Source organism: Pecten maximus, chromosome 10 (assembly GCF_902652985.1).
Source record: "Pecten maximus chromosome 10, xPecMax1.1, whole genome shotgun sequence".
Classification (NCBI taxonomy): Eukaryota; Metazoa; Mollusca; class Bivalvia; order Pectinida; family Pectinidae; genus Pecten; species Pecten maximus.
In genome coordinates, this window is record NC_047024.1 from 36132220 (window position 1) to 36147689 (window position 15470).

Consider the following 15470-nt stretch of genomic DNA (forward strand, 5'->3'; position numbering starts at 1 on the left):
AGTTTCAGCACAAAAGTCATTAAACTGCAAAATGACAAATGTTAAAGAAAAACTACAATTTATTGATGCTGACAGCTGGCAAAATCTATTGTGGAGTGATGATGGAAATGTTAATGGTAATTAATTACACCTTTATAGAACCTATAAGTATGAGCCTACAACAAGTGGTTATGTTAGATTTGTTAGAGAGAGAAAGGGTCTGTTGTGCAGCTTCAGAGGTGGGTCACTTTCCCTTGAAATTGAAAAGGGACTGCATACATAGTTGATGTTACCCATAAAAAACAGAATCTGTAGATATTATTTATTAAATGAGGTTGAAAACGAAGTTTACTTTTAATACAATGCGGTTTTTATGATGATTTATGCTGGCCCCTTTTGTTGATGCTAACAAAAATATGTTGATTTTAATAGACTTTACTAGTATGGACAGTTTTAATCAGTTCAAATATCTAGTAGATAAATTCCACCAAATCTTCTAGCTAACCAACTTTGTGCTATGTGGAGGAGAAGCAGTTTTTCGTAGCTTTTAATTCATGTAACATAACATAGCTACTTACTGTGCCACTTTTAACAGCTTGGGATAGCCTTACCTTATTAACTTTTAGCATGTAATATCTTGTACTTTATTTTGCATTATAGTTTCTAAATAAGTCATAAATGGCTGGACATAACTTACTTTGAAAAGAATATTTCATGATGTATTTTATATGTTGTAAGATGTTTGACACTTTAATAAACACCTGAACTTGTGATACAAGTAAATGGGCTACAAGTGAATGTTGATTTAGTTTTTTGTGTTATATAGGATTCAGTCTAGTAAAGTTAAAATATGCAAAGCATAGACAGTTTCAAAATTCAGAAAATTAAAAGGTTGATCGTACATATTTTGACATCAGTGCAAACAAATTGATAGAAAAAAGAGAAATTTGGGAAATTAAAAAGTGGATCTTGCTTGTTAAGTAATCTATTAAAGTAACAAACAAATGTGTAGTATAGCATAATGCATTACCCATTATGTAGAAAGATTTGTTTCATGTGCCTTTTTCAAAATTTTTATATAAAAACGCTCCAATATCTTCTTATTCAGAAAAACATGCCAAATGATATCTACAAAATAGATTGTTGGCATTGTCTACTACAAAGTTAGCGAAAAGAAACTGTCATGATCATCCCAATTCAAAATTACAGGCATCAAATTATCAGGACATTTTAAAGCAAATACTTAGAAATTTTAATTTTTGTTAAGTTCAGTAATGAAAAATTATTGACAAGTTTAATTGTTTGAAATTAAAAAGAATGTATTCTAAATCATTATTGTTATTAGCATATTTTTATGAAAGTATGTCCCGTTGCTATCCTGAATTCTAGAATATAAACGTTTGAGATCAGGCTCTTTTTTTGTGATGTCACACTGCATTTGAAAATCTTTGATCTCACGACGTAAGAGACTTGAACATATCAACACCTGGAAACTTTACAGCCAATCCCAACTGTTAGAGAGATATAAATTAAATCTGTGTTTTCTCTGTTAATACCTGGTATGCTATATTTTATCTGCAGCAACATTTGAAGAAAGTAACAGAACAGTTCCCAGATGATGTGGAGGCGTGGATAGAACTCGCCCAGATATTGGAACAGACAGATGTACAGGTAAGTAATTACAGCCATACAGGATAGTGAGGGTAAACTGGCAGCTGTCCATTGTCTGGAGGCAGAGATTCCCCCCCCCCCCCCCCCCCCCCCCCCCCCCTGCCATGAAATGGGGGGGCATGTAGTGTTACCCCTGTCCGTCCTGTCCCATCTCATCCCGATGCAATGTAACTAGCTAATCTCAGGACTACTGATGCAATCCTCACCAAACTGTGAAATCACCAAAAAACAGCTTTAAAATAGAAATTTAATAGTTGTTTAGTTCCATTTTATAAAGTTTGAGTAAGACTTTGTCTAACTTCATTGAGCGGAAACAGGGACATGTACAATACAGGTGTTTCACAAACATTCTCTGGTCAATCGTTTATCACATTTCCTAGTTTAAATGTTGGAGTCAATGGTATTCCTTAACCTGTGACAGACAGACAGACAGACAGACATTCTTTATTGCTTTATTGAAATACAGTCATCTATTTCATTGAAACTGATTGTGTATTAGGGAGCTTTGTCTGCGTATGGAACTGCTACAAGGATCCTTAAAGAGAAAGTAGAAGCCGATGTACCACCGGAGATCCTTAACAATGTGGCTGCTCTCCACTTTAGACTCGGTAACCTACAGGAGGCTAAGGTTTGTAAACCCACTTGTCACTATATGTAGGAAGCATATATTCTACTATTTCTGTATAAATATATATAAATACTTTTCAATACATCAAAACATATTTTGTACCATTATTACATTCTGAATATTACATGGTAGAATGGGCCTGTTATGTGATAAAGCTGCTTCCATACAAAAATTTTCCAGATTCATGCAAAATAACACTGAAATTCAATGGACCGGGGTGTGCTTATCGGCCATTCACAATCCTTACAAGAATTTTTTTTTTACATACTAATCCAAATTATGCAAATATTGCAAAATCTACTGGTTTTAATGATTTACAGAAATGTTATGAAGCATCTTTGGAACGATCAAAGAGCGACGCTCAGCATGATGAGACATATTACAGTGCAATATCTGTTACAACAACATATAACCTTGCCCGACTACACGAGGCCACTCACGAGTATGACGAAGCCGAGAGATTATACAAAAACATTCTACGAGAACATCCCAACTATGTTGACTGTAAGTATAGCCTCTGTAAACAACATAGATGTTGTTTATATAAAGACATAAACTGTATAATTGTAGTCAATATATGTAATGTAATTTAAATATTCAGACTAAGATACTGTGGGATAATTTCTTTTCTGTTCCAATTTTTATTGCTGTGTATTTGGTTTGAATGTGTGTTGTTCTTTACAGGTTACCTGCGACTGGGCTGTATGGCCAGAAACCGTGGCCAGATTTATGAAGCTTCTGATTGGTTCAAAGAAGCATTGCAGATCAACCAGGTACATATTAGATCATAGTTCTTATTATCTTTTGATTCATGTATGGTCAATCTTTGTTCTGAGATATATGGGATAAATAATTAAAATAAAAGAAAAAATTTCTGGAACTTATAAAAATAACATCTTAAATTCTTACATTGTTTAAAATCTTTCTGGAGTATGGTTCTATGGTTCAAAAGAGGATTAAAAACTGCTTCCTTCTCTAAAATAAAATGTTAACTTCCAATCACATCCATTTGATCAGGATCATCCAGATGCTTGGTCATTGATTGGAAACCTGCATTTGGCCAAGCAGGAGTGGGGACCTGGACAGAAGAAGTTTGAACGCATCATCAGCCGGCCTAACACCAAGAATGATGCATACTCACTGATTGCTCTCGGCAACGTGTGGTTGTCTTCACTCCATCAGCCAATGAGAGACAAGGACAAGGTTGGAAAATGAGTTAAAACATACTGTGTGTCAAAAAAAATCAAATTTTTGACCACTTACATAATGCATCATCAATATATTGTCACATATACCATATTTTTCTTACAGGTGATACTATAAAATACAGTTCTAAACTCTTGGCATAACATAATTATCTCCCCTATAACTAGCCACAATGGGATTTCCAGCTGGCAAGAATTTGCGACATCTGCATTTACAACGAACCATTTCCGGCGTCCCGCCAAACTTCATCAAATAAAATCAACCGAAAGCTAATTTTGATCACTGGAAAATCACTGGAAAGTGATCTCATGATCATTTACCTAAAAGTTGCTTGGTTTACACCAGAAGGATTTCATGTTGTCATGTGAAGAAAATTTCAAAGATATATAGATTGATCGCCAATGCACACGTGCTCATGGGATAACTTTACGACAAACATGCGGCTCTTTTCGGTCTTGTCAAAAGTTGTTTACATAAGTAAAACAACATTTCCATCCATTATCATTACTTTGTCCATCTTCAAAAAGCCTTCGTGATCATGATTTAATTGGATTACCAGCCGATCCTATCGACTCGTCACGGGTAAATGAATCTATTAAAACACCAGCTCGATCCCCAGCTGACCGATCTCTGCCTCGGGCAGCGTCCATCAGTACCGTGGATAAGGGTCTACAGGTAAGGGGACTAGTGTTACAGGTGGCCAATTAGTGACTGACTGACTGTATATTGCATGGCTTCAGCAAATCGGATCTAGAGTATACGAGGCAAAATGAGCATCAATGACACTTAGAAAAAGGGCAGTACTACAGGAAAAGGAGCGGGGCGAATTTCTAACTTTGAATAAGGGGCAGGGCGCCGCGCCCTGCTAACCCGACCTAGCTGGAACACTGTTATATATATATGCTAATACAATTTTGACTTACAATATGGGGATCTTGCGAACGCGGAACAAAGCATTACTGTGTCTAGTCAATCTTTGTTAATTATCTTATTGAAATAGTCCTTTGACATTTGATATGATTATTACTGTATTTACCCATGTTGAAGTTGTATGCTGACCTGTCAAATGACCTACTGACCTCTGTTGACTTTTAGGAGAAACGTCACCAGGACCGGGCCCTGGCCATGTACAAACAAGTGCTGAGGAACGATGACCACAATATCTGGGCAGCCAATGGCATAGGTAAGGCACTTTTCTATAGTATATCTCCTGTTTGAACTGTAATAAGCCTAGGCCTGGTGATAAGCCTATGTCTGGTGATAAGCCTAGGCCTGGTAATAAGTTGATGTCTGGTAAACCTTTTTTTTTTCTGGAAATAAGCCTATGTCTGGTAATAAGCCTATGTCTGGTAATAAGCCTATATTTGATAATAAGTCTATGTCTGGTAATAAGCCTATGTCTGAAAATAAGCCTATGTCTGGTAATAAGTCTGTCTGGTAATAAGTCCTCAATGTCTATTGTATGTATTTTTCATTGCCCTGCAGTTAACCCACCACGGAGTCCAAAGTGTATGTGTTGGCTCCTGTACTTAAGGCAGGATAAAACTGTATCTATTTGTTGATTTTACAGATGTAGTGATTTGTGATGTATAATGGAAATATAATTATCTCGTACTAAAGGAGTTGTGTATAAAGGCAGTGTACATCATGTTATCACCTACAAATCTCCAGTATCCTATTTAGCTGAAGTTTCTGTAACCATATTTATCAAGGTGACTCTGGCAAACTGAAATACTGAAGCATGATATGTTATTTGTAAGGTCAGTTATGTAGAAGACAAAGCTTTTGTTTTTGGTGTTAGTATTAGTAATTACTAGGATTTATCTATGAACAGTTTTTAGCTCACCTGGTCCGAAGGACCAAGGTGAGCTTATGCCATACCGTGGCGTCCGTCGTCCGTCCGTCCGTCAACAATTGACTTCTTCTTCATAACCACTGATCAGAATTTGACCAAATTTGGTCAGAAGCATCCCTATGGGTAGGGGACTCAAAATTGTACTAATGATGGGGCAATTTGGCTATATTGATATAAACGACTTCTTCTCTGAAACCGAGCAAAGGATATTGCTCCTATTTGTCTTGAAGCATCACTATGGGGTGGGGATTCTAAATTGTACAAATGGTGGTGCTGACCCCCTAGGGGCCTGAGGGGCGAGGCAAAAATGGGTCAATATAGCTATATTGATATTAACGACTTCTTCTCTGGAACCGAGCAATGGATATCACTCATATTTGCCTGGTAGCATCACTTTGGGGTGGGGATTCAAAATTGTACAAATGATGGGACTGACCCCCAAGGGGCCTGAGGGGCGGGGCCAAAATGGGTCAATATAGCTATATTGATGATACCGACTTCTTCTCTGAAACCGAGCAATGGATATCGCTCATATTTGCCTGGTAGCATAACTTTGGGGTGGGGATTCAAAATTGTACAAATGATGGGGCTGACCCCCAGGGGCTGGAAGGGCGGGGCCAAATGTGGTCATTTGGGCTATATTGATATAAACAACTTCTTCTCTGAAACCGAACAAACGATATTGCTCATATTTGCCTGGTAGCAACACTATGGGGTGGGGATTCAAAATTGTACAAATGGTGTGGCTGACCCCCGGGGGGCCTGAGGGCCGGGGCCAAGAGGGGTCAATTCGGCTAAATTGATATAAACAACTTCTTCTCTGAAACTAAGCTATGGATATCACTCATATTTGCCTGGTAGCAACCCCCTAGAGTAGGGATTCAAAATTGTACAAATGACAGGACTGACCCCCAAGGGGCCTGAGGGGCGGCGTCAAAAGGGGTCAATTTGGCTGCATTGATATAAACGACTTCTTCTCTGAAACCGAGCAAAGGATATTGCTCCTATTTGCCTGGAAGCAATCACTATGGGGTGGGGATTCAAAATTGTACAGATGGTGGTGCTGACCCCCTAGGGGCCTGAGAGGCGGGGCAAAAATGGGTCAATATAGCTATATTGATATTAACGACTTCTTCTCTGAAACTAAGCAATGGATATCACTCATATTTGCCTGGTAGCAACCCCCTAGGGTAGGGATTCAAAATTGTACAAATGACAGGGCTGACCCCAGGGGACCTAAGAGGCGGGGCCAAAAGGGGTTATTTTGGCAAAATTGATATAAACAACTTTTTCTCTAAAAATAAGCAATGGATATCTTTAATATGTGACTGGTAGCATTCACTTTGGTTAAGGATTCAAAATTGTACAAATGATGGGGCCGACCCCCTGGAGGCTGAGGGGCTGGGCCAAAAGGGGTCAATTTGGCTAAATTGATATGAACAACTTCTCTGAAACAGCTCATATTTGACTATTAGCATTCTATTGGGGTAGGGATTCAAAATTGTATAAAGGAAGGAGCTGACTCCCAGGGGGCAGAGGGCAGGGTCAAAAGGGGCCAATTGGTCTAAGCAAGATCTTCTCTGAAATTAAGCAATGGATATCACTCACATTTGTGTGTTAGCATCCCTATGGGGTCGCGCCAAAAGTCAATTTCATTTCATGGATTAATGTACCTTTTGGCATTTTTAGTATTAAAATAAAACCATTGTACATGTACCCATATAAAATGCTTATGATATATATTGACATAGCAATACCAGCGACAAATATACTTAAGCATCATTCTTGTTCCATATCTCATGAAACCAGGTGAGCGATACAGGCCCTCTGGGCCTCTTGTATTGAAAAGTTAAGATATTGTTGTTTGAGAGTATGGGATGAAGGTAACCAATCCTCTACTGTACTCTCCAGTCTGTCTTGATCATTATGGGATGGAATAGTGGTACAATAACCAGTAGACAAGTAGGGAGAGACTGACACATGCTATGGTTTCATAAAATTTTGTAAAGTTTGATTTACCAGAAATGTTTTTATAATGATTTGAATATTGTTGTTAAAATGTGATTAGGCTAATCAATTAATTAAGTTGATTCAACAGTAAAATATATGATTTATGAAATGTTTTTATTCATAAAATTGTTTTTAAACTGTGAAACTATCTTGACACAATTTTATGGTACTGTAACACTCGTCAGTCTCTATTGTAAGGAATACACACACACAGGTTTTGAAGTAAAGGAGAAGTGAGATTTTCACTAAACAAGTGATTAAGCTAGTCACCTATTGAACAATCAGGCCCTGATTTAGTCCAGTAGTCAGCTGATCTGAACAGTTACTTCACTGATTAATGTAATCACAAACTCACCTGAACTTAAATAAACATGCCTATTCATTGGTGATAGGCGTTCAATGTAAACACACTGTATGGCACTGTGTATACAGGTCAAGTGTCAGAGGTCAAGGTCATAGATTTATTCTGTAACATATGCATTTTACCAACTTTTAATTGTAACTTAAATCTGCCATTGTCGTTATTAAGTTTCACTGGTATTTTTGAAAAATACACCAATAATAACATCAGTGCAAAAAAATTACTGCTTTTCAATTCTAAGTAGTAAGGAATCAATTTATCCTTTGCAATAACTAAGGTTTAAACAATGTGAGTTGTATTAATGATTATTCTAAATTGTTATATGAACAAGCTGCAATCTCAAATCAGAAAAAAATGTCTTATTACTCTTATATTTGCATTGCTGTGTTTTTGGAAAGCACAAAAACTAATATTTAAGGAAATTGACATAAAAATACATTTCATGTTTCAAAAATTGATAAAGCAAAATTTACATACCCTACAAGATATAATATATTGTATTATTTTATAAAAATAAAGAAAAATAAAATAAAAAAATAAAACAGGTGTTTGTTTAACAAGTTTTGAATAGAATTTAAATCTCAAACCCAAATTATATTAAAGATATGAAGATAGATTATCTCAAATTCAAATTATATTAAAGATATGAAGAAAGATAATCTCAAAATTCAAATTATATGGTGACCACCATTACATATGTTAGTGTGGTGTTGGGTGCACCACCAAAGTAGATGCGTCAATTTTAACCATTTACAATGATTGTCCTCTTTCTGTAGTGACAGCATATGTGGTCCCATTTTATCAACACCTCTAACAACTTCATTTCTAATTTGTATAGGACTTTCCATAAAGGTTTGGTATGATATTACCATCAACAATTTTTCTTTTGACTACAAGGTCAAGGTCATTATTACTATTTATAGAAATCTGTCTTTTTCTCAACACTACCGCAACTCCATTTGTTGTCAAACTAGGTAATACATATGTATACCATGAACAGTTTTAAGTTTTCAAATGTCAGGTCACTTATAAAAATCTGTATCCTTTTGGTAAGCTAATAATTGTGACAGTAAGAGAGCATTCCTCATGTATATATAGTAGTCTTATGGATATGGGTTTTCACTTAACCTTAGAATTTTGCACTTTGTAATAAGGTGTTCATTAAACTGTTGTAATAATTTGATGTCACTTTTAATAAGGTTTTTGTCATCAAATTATTCAATAAAATGTTACAAGTAAGTTCCTCTATCGGCCTTCAGAGATCACATGAAACATTTAAGATACTTATGTCAGTACAGTATTACTTTAGCGCATTCCTAACTAATGGTTCTCTAGGTTCTTTCTTTTCAAATTTTATATGAAATATTTGTTAAAAAGTTTTGAGAATACATTGCATAAAAAATATAATATATAGATCTGCGCTAAAATAACATTACCTTTGATATAAGTAGCTTGACAGTTCGAGTGCTTTGATGAAATTTTTATACAAAGAAAACAAGATCATATTCTATTATCAAATTTAATATTTACAAAGTGATGCACAAGTAATGCACAAGTAATGCACAATCCTGTTTGGCACAGATGTGTTATCAACATAGAAAGTTATATACATAGCACTTTTCACGAATATACACTACATTAACAGTTCTACACTAGCCTAAGTAGATTCCATATCCTCTGTCATCCGTTCTACACAAGTCTAAATAGATTTCATCGATATCAGTTCTCTGCCAGTCTTAATAGATTTCATCAATATCGGTTCTCTGCCAGTCTTTGGAAATTTTCACAACCTTGGTTATCAGTTCTCTGCCAATCTTAATAGATTTCATTGATATCAGTTCTCTGCCAGTCTTAATAGATTCCATCGATATCAGTTCTCTGCCAATCTTAATAGATTTCATTGATATCAGTTCTCTGCCAATCTTAATAGATTTCATCGATACCAGTTCTCTGCCAATCTTAATAGATTTCATTGATATCAGTTCTCTGCCAGTCTTAATAGATTTCATCGATATCAGTTCTCTGCCAGTCTTAATAGATTTCATTGATATCAGTTCTCTGCCAGTCTTAATAGATTTCATCGATATCAGTTCTCTGCCAGTCTTAATATATTTCATCGATATCAGTTCTCTGCCAGTCTTAATATATTTCATCGATATCAGTTCTATGTCTTTAGTAGTTTTTCACAATATCATTAATCTGTACTTACGATGGCACAGCATCCCAGTGGACAATCACATATTGCAGACGAGAAACTTCACATCACATGTTTGTAGAGTAAACACAGAAATTAGGGATTACAGAGCAGCCATCTGACGTTTCCTCTTAGCCTTGGCAATCTCGGTGAGCGTGCGAGTGTTGTTAGATCTGTTTCTTTTGTTGGCAAACCATTTTTTCACCTGCTCAGTGGTGATTTTACCTCTTTCCGCAAGTAACTCAACTGTGGATGCGGTAGGGTATGGATGTTCTAGATGGTTCTCATACCACTCTTCCATCACTTTAATTGATTTCTTTGAGAGAAGTGGGCGTGGCTTAATTACTCGACTTGAACATTTGTTGATGGAGGACTCCTCTAACAAAATGAGGCTCTGTTCTACGCGGGTCATTATCTGATGGAGCTGGGAATCGTAATGAAGGTTGAGCGAGCGTTGGTAGTCTGCAGCGTAATTCTGTGTATGTAGTGAGCGGAATCGTTCAGTCTCCACCAGGGCTGCCTGATATCGATAGAAACTAGACAATTGCTTTACATCCTCTGGAAAATTGTCTGTTAGTCGATTGAAACGTTCTTGTAGATCCTGTTCACGATTAAAAACATCAGGTTGTGGCTGGGTTGTCATGGTAGCTAGCAGAGTCTGTGGCAGCATGTCCTCTCTGCAGTCGTTGACAAGTATTGCCTGGAGGTCACCAAAGAAGGGATTCTTGGCGAGGGGACTATCTGGTGGTGGACTACCCAGTAGTCCTGTCAGTGAATCATTGAAACGACTGTCCACACCAGGACTAGTATAGACTGGCTCACATGATGTTAAGGATAGATCCTTAGTGTCCCTTGCTGGAGTCGTTTGCTCATTAAAGGTAATAGATGTACAAGGGGGCACCTCAGTAGGTGATGATGCAACACTGGAAGCAAAACTCTCAAGGTCAAAGCTCAAATCACTAGCACTATTATCACTGGATGATGGCCATGACTCTGATGGACTTCCATAATTAGTTACTGTGGCAGTACACTCGTATTCTGATAAAGATGCACGGTCTGGCAGCTCATCTTTCAAGGTTTGTGAGATCACCTCATCCAGAAGGTCATGAGGTGACATGCTCAAGGTCGCTGGCAGGTCAAGGGCATCTGGCTGGTTGAGAGATTCAATGAAAGCATCCATGATGCAGCACTAGATCTGAGGCACTAGTCGCTCAAAATGTCGAAGGTACAAGATGTTGAGGTCAAAGTTAACTCAAGCAGTGTCAAGAGAAAGTGACATGACCCTGATGAAAATGTCAAGGTTTTTGTATTGAGTGGTCAGAACACTGAATACTTTTCACTTTTAGAATGCCATTTTATGATTGGCTAAGGTAAAAAACAGCTGATTTCTCATGTAAAACAATCTTTTTGGGTTAGGTGTATGGCTTCCCTGCCTTGACCCCACCTACCAAGCTGACCCCCTAACAGGCCTTTGATTGGTCCTTGGGTGAGTTGATGGGTGGGGCTTATTGGTCACACTTGCCTGATCTGAAACAGGTGATTACTAATTACCTGTGTTGATTAAAGCCTCTGAGTGTAATCACTGAAGTGTGGCACCCTGGTGTTGTTTTTGTGTACACAAGTCAAACCTGAAGTGTATGCCCAGCACTAATCTGTCATTGTTGACACTTCGGTAACTAATAAAATAACAGTTACAAATGAAAACTAAATGAAACAAAATTAAATATACATAATTTTATCAAAATTTCAATCACACATTTAGAGACAAAAATATACAACCATATTAAAATCATGATAGCGAATTCAGACAGTAAAAAGTCATACATCCCTATGTAAATCTTAATTTCAAATTCCGGAAAACTAAATAATTTCAAAATCATCAATATATATATATAAATAAGATAAAAAATACATAACCCTTTCAAAGTAAAGACAAAAATGTAATCACTGTTGATAATTTGAAATCTAATTCTGACATATTCTTTTTGACAAACATTGAAGCAAAACATTTTTATTATGATTTTGTAACCTTTTTAAAAGTCCAAAATTGGAACGTTTTGAAACATTCATTTCATAAATAATTATTTTCAATCTGGAAATAGAATCCAATAGTCATGTATCAGTATATGTACAATAGAGATCTACAGATGTTTAAAGTGACTTGTGTCTATCAGAATTTAAGGTAAAAAACTCTTTGATTGAAATATTTAACAGTGATTACATCTGCAGCTATTTTACCCATTTATGGCACAATGAGAATAATGTTATAATTACTACATTTAATATATAAATGATAAAACTAAAATATATTGCATTGTCACATACAGATAGTACTTCATTTCAAATAGCAAACCTAGGGAAATACATATCACAATAAAGAAAAGAAAAATTACATGTAGATAATATGCCATCTGCAGACATGAGAATTTTCATGTAGACTGTAAAGTTAATTTTAAAATTTCATCACAGAAAACACACTATAAATTGGGATTTCAGACTTTTTTACATTCAGCTGCTCTCATCCCTACTTCTGTCAAAGTGTTATATATATGTTATGTACATGTATGTATTGTTTTAAACCAATGAGTTGTATGACTCCAGTTAATAAAGAACTTGATCTATCAACTGATTTGGATCGACAGAACTATTAACAAAAATTGACAGATATACCAATTTGTTGAAAATAGGAGACAAAAAAATTGAAACATATTTTTAATGATTAAACTATAAATTAGCAACACACACATTTACGGGGTAGTACTTCTGGTTGTATACTTTACTTTCCATGACAGCAGCTTCAAAAAGTATGTGATATAATTTTTCTGATTATAGATTCAGTCAACAACTTTAAAAATCCAGAAATGTGTATCTACTTCTAAATATTTCTTATGAATGATCTCCCTATGTTTAAATATATGCTGCCTTCCATTAAAAACTATTTACAGATTTTGGACTTGCTGGTATATTATAACTGCAGAAGAAAACTCTTATTTGCATCTGTAATAGTTTATCGTAGACAATGGCAAGTTCTTCAGAAAAAAAAACACCTCCACAGTTCAATGAAGTTGCAGGGAGGGACCTTTTTTCTAAGGTGTTCAAAAATACATTTTTTTAAATGTACTATGAAATTATACCCTAAGAATGAACTTTTTGTGAAACAAAAAATGAATTCAATTTGACAAAATGTCTGTAAGACATTGCCAAAGTCTTGTATTTTGAAGAGTTTTTTTTAACAATATCAATATGTACTAGTGAAAAAACAATATAAGTAGCATGATAAAAAGTTATCAGTCCAAAATCAAAATATTTCATTATTAAATAAGATCTTGTGAATTTCGTAATATTTTTCTGTAAATTGTCTTAGAACTTATGGAGGGCAGTGTATTATTGAGGGAAAATTAATCAATAAAAAGGATTGATTCTCACTTGATATATTTTTTTCCTTCATACACAGATGTTCCTTTTGCATTTAATATTGCTAGTTAAATTATAAAAGTAAAATAATTATTATAGATTTCTTTTGTACTCAATATTTTTGCATAAACTTATAATACTTGTTATAATTAGAATCTACAGGATTAAGTTTTTTCCAATGCATCTATAGGAAATCATGTGTTAACAAACAATAGATATAAACTTCTTAGTGGCATTAGTTGGACAAAACATTCTCAAACAGGATTTCATTTTGTTAATTAAAAATCCTACAACATAACCTAAATTGGTTGCTGTCATGATGTGTATGTCTATCTAAACACAAGCTATTAGGGAGAGTTTTACAAATCACTGAAACAAATGTTTGATTGGAGAAATGTGTTAAGGGTAATGTTTGTATGGAAGTCCGCAGTAAGACAGAGTGAGTTAAACTTCAAGGTTTCTACAGTTTACACAGCGAGATGTAACTTAAATGTGTTCAATTTGTGAATCTATGAAAACAAGAAAGTAAGAATACATTCTATATTGAAATAATTGGTTTTGAGTATTGGTAGGAGGTAGCATATTACAGTGTGAGTCAGGGGCTGGTTTCCTCTGTATGTCCACGCCCCGAGATCAAAGACAGACGTGATTACTGCTTGGCCTGTTTAATTAATATCCATTATCTGTCCTGGTCATAATTATTATTACCTGCTACAAAGCCCATTCCTGAGTCGGAGAAAGTGTTTACATAAGTAATTACAACTCATTGCTGTAATGTAAAGGGTGTGGATAGATAGCCAATGTATTTCTGGAATAGTTAAAGCTAGATAAACATTTAATAGTAATGAAAAATAATTAGTTTCTTTATTTATTGAATTATTTTTTTCATATCCATTAGATAATTTTAATGATTTTATGTGTATACAAAATTTTATGCAAGGATTTTTTTAACACATCTGTCAGTTATAATTTATTGTAATAAAAATGAAATTGTTTACCAGATTAAATTTCACACAAATATAATTTATCTCAGATTTGCTGAAATGCGTCAATCAATACATTTCACATACCCTCTAATCTCCCAATCTCTAAATATGGAGCAAACATTAATATGACTAAATTTTTTTTGGAATCAGACTTTGAGACATTGGGTGGCCAAATTGCCTTACAGACCAACATTGGTTATTTGTTTTGATGAGATCTTCAAACAGATATATCTCTGTTAAATAAACTCATGACAGTTTTATATTGATCCCTTGGCCAGTCAGGACTTATTGTGACAGAACCATGCTGTTGCTTATTTTTTCCTTTCATTTCAAAATATTTTTTTTATTCAATCAAGCATTTGAATTAATTTACATACAATATTTCATAATAGAGATAGAATTTAGATATAAAAATGGATTGGACAACAGGCTAAGCCTATACAGGTCATTTCCGTACTTCCGTTATCATAAATATTATAAATAATTTTAGTGGTATAGTTGTATTTCTAATTATGTAACGATATAGTAAAATGGAATGCTTATTCTCAATTAATGGAGGAAAAGAAAGATCATAATTGAGAGGAAAGTTTTGCTTTATAATAGAGAAGATAATTTATTGAAGAGAAAGTATTTTTTTTCCCTTGCCTGCGATGAGGTCACAAAGTGAGAGTGGTGTTACTTTTCCAGTTACTGATCTGACATTCAAAAAGTGCAAGTCCATCTTTAACCAAACATGGAATATTTCTGGATCACATAGTGGACATCTTAGCCTCATCCAGAATTGATGGTCATGGCCAGCAACTCTGGAGATTAGGAGTGCTGGGAATCAGGATTTTAAAGTTTTGTGTTTAGCTCAGTTTCTCAAAAAGTATTAACGTTATTTTAACCAAACCTAGAATATAATTGCATTGTGGTATGGACATCTCAACACACTCTACAGATTACATGATGATTTTTTTTCTCTTTTTATTTTTTTTGCTATATTTTTTGCTCAAAAACCTTAGATTTTGATGAATTGATTTGAAATCTTAATTGCATCTTCAAATGATTTACAAATTAGTATAAAGCCCAATTGGGAATGAATTCTATAATAAATCAGATGTATTTTCTTCTCCCTTTTCAGAAAGAGTGCATGATTTTTGGGGGGTAAAAATGACATATTTAGG

The 15470-nt window shown here is 35.0% G+C and overlaps 2 protein-coding genes across 2 annotated transcripts in view; one reads left to right on the plus strand and one right to left on the minus strand.

Moving 5' to 3' along the window:
- LOC117335625 (RNA polymerase-associated protein CTR9 homolog) overlaps window positions 1-15470 on the plus strand; it is a 56807-nt gene that overhangs the window by 11986 nt on the left and 29351 nt on the right. The window contains exons 10-15 of the mRNA XM_033895750.1: window positions 1561-1650; window positions 2150-2278; window positions 2599-2782; window positions 2963-3051; window positions 3296-3481; window positions 4580-4667. Coding sequence (XP_033751641.1) covers window positions 1561-1650; window positions 2150-2278; window positions 2599-2782; window positions 2963-3051; window positions 3296-3481; window positions 4580-4667 — 766 coding nt within the window. The remainder of the gene's footprint in view (window positions 1-1560; window positions 1651-2149; window positions 2279-2598; window positions 2783-2962; window positions 3052-3295; window positions 3482-4579; window positions 4668-15470) is intronic.
- On the minus strand, window positions 9270-11190 carry LOC117335626. Its single transcript, XM_033895751.1, has one exon. It carries the CDS (start codon window positions 11082-11084, stop codon window positions 10008-10010), a length of 1077 nt encoding a protein of 358 aa, XP_033751642.1. The 5' UTR covers window positions 11085-11190; the 3' UTR covers window positions 9270-10007.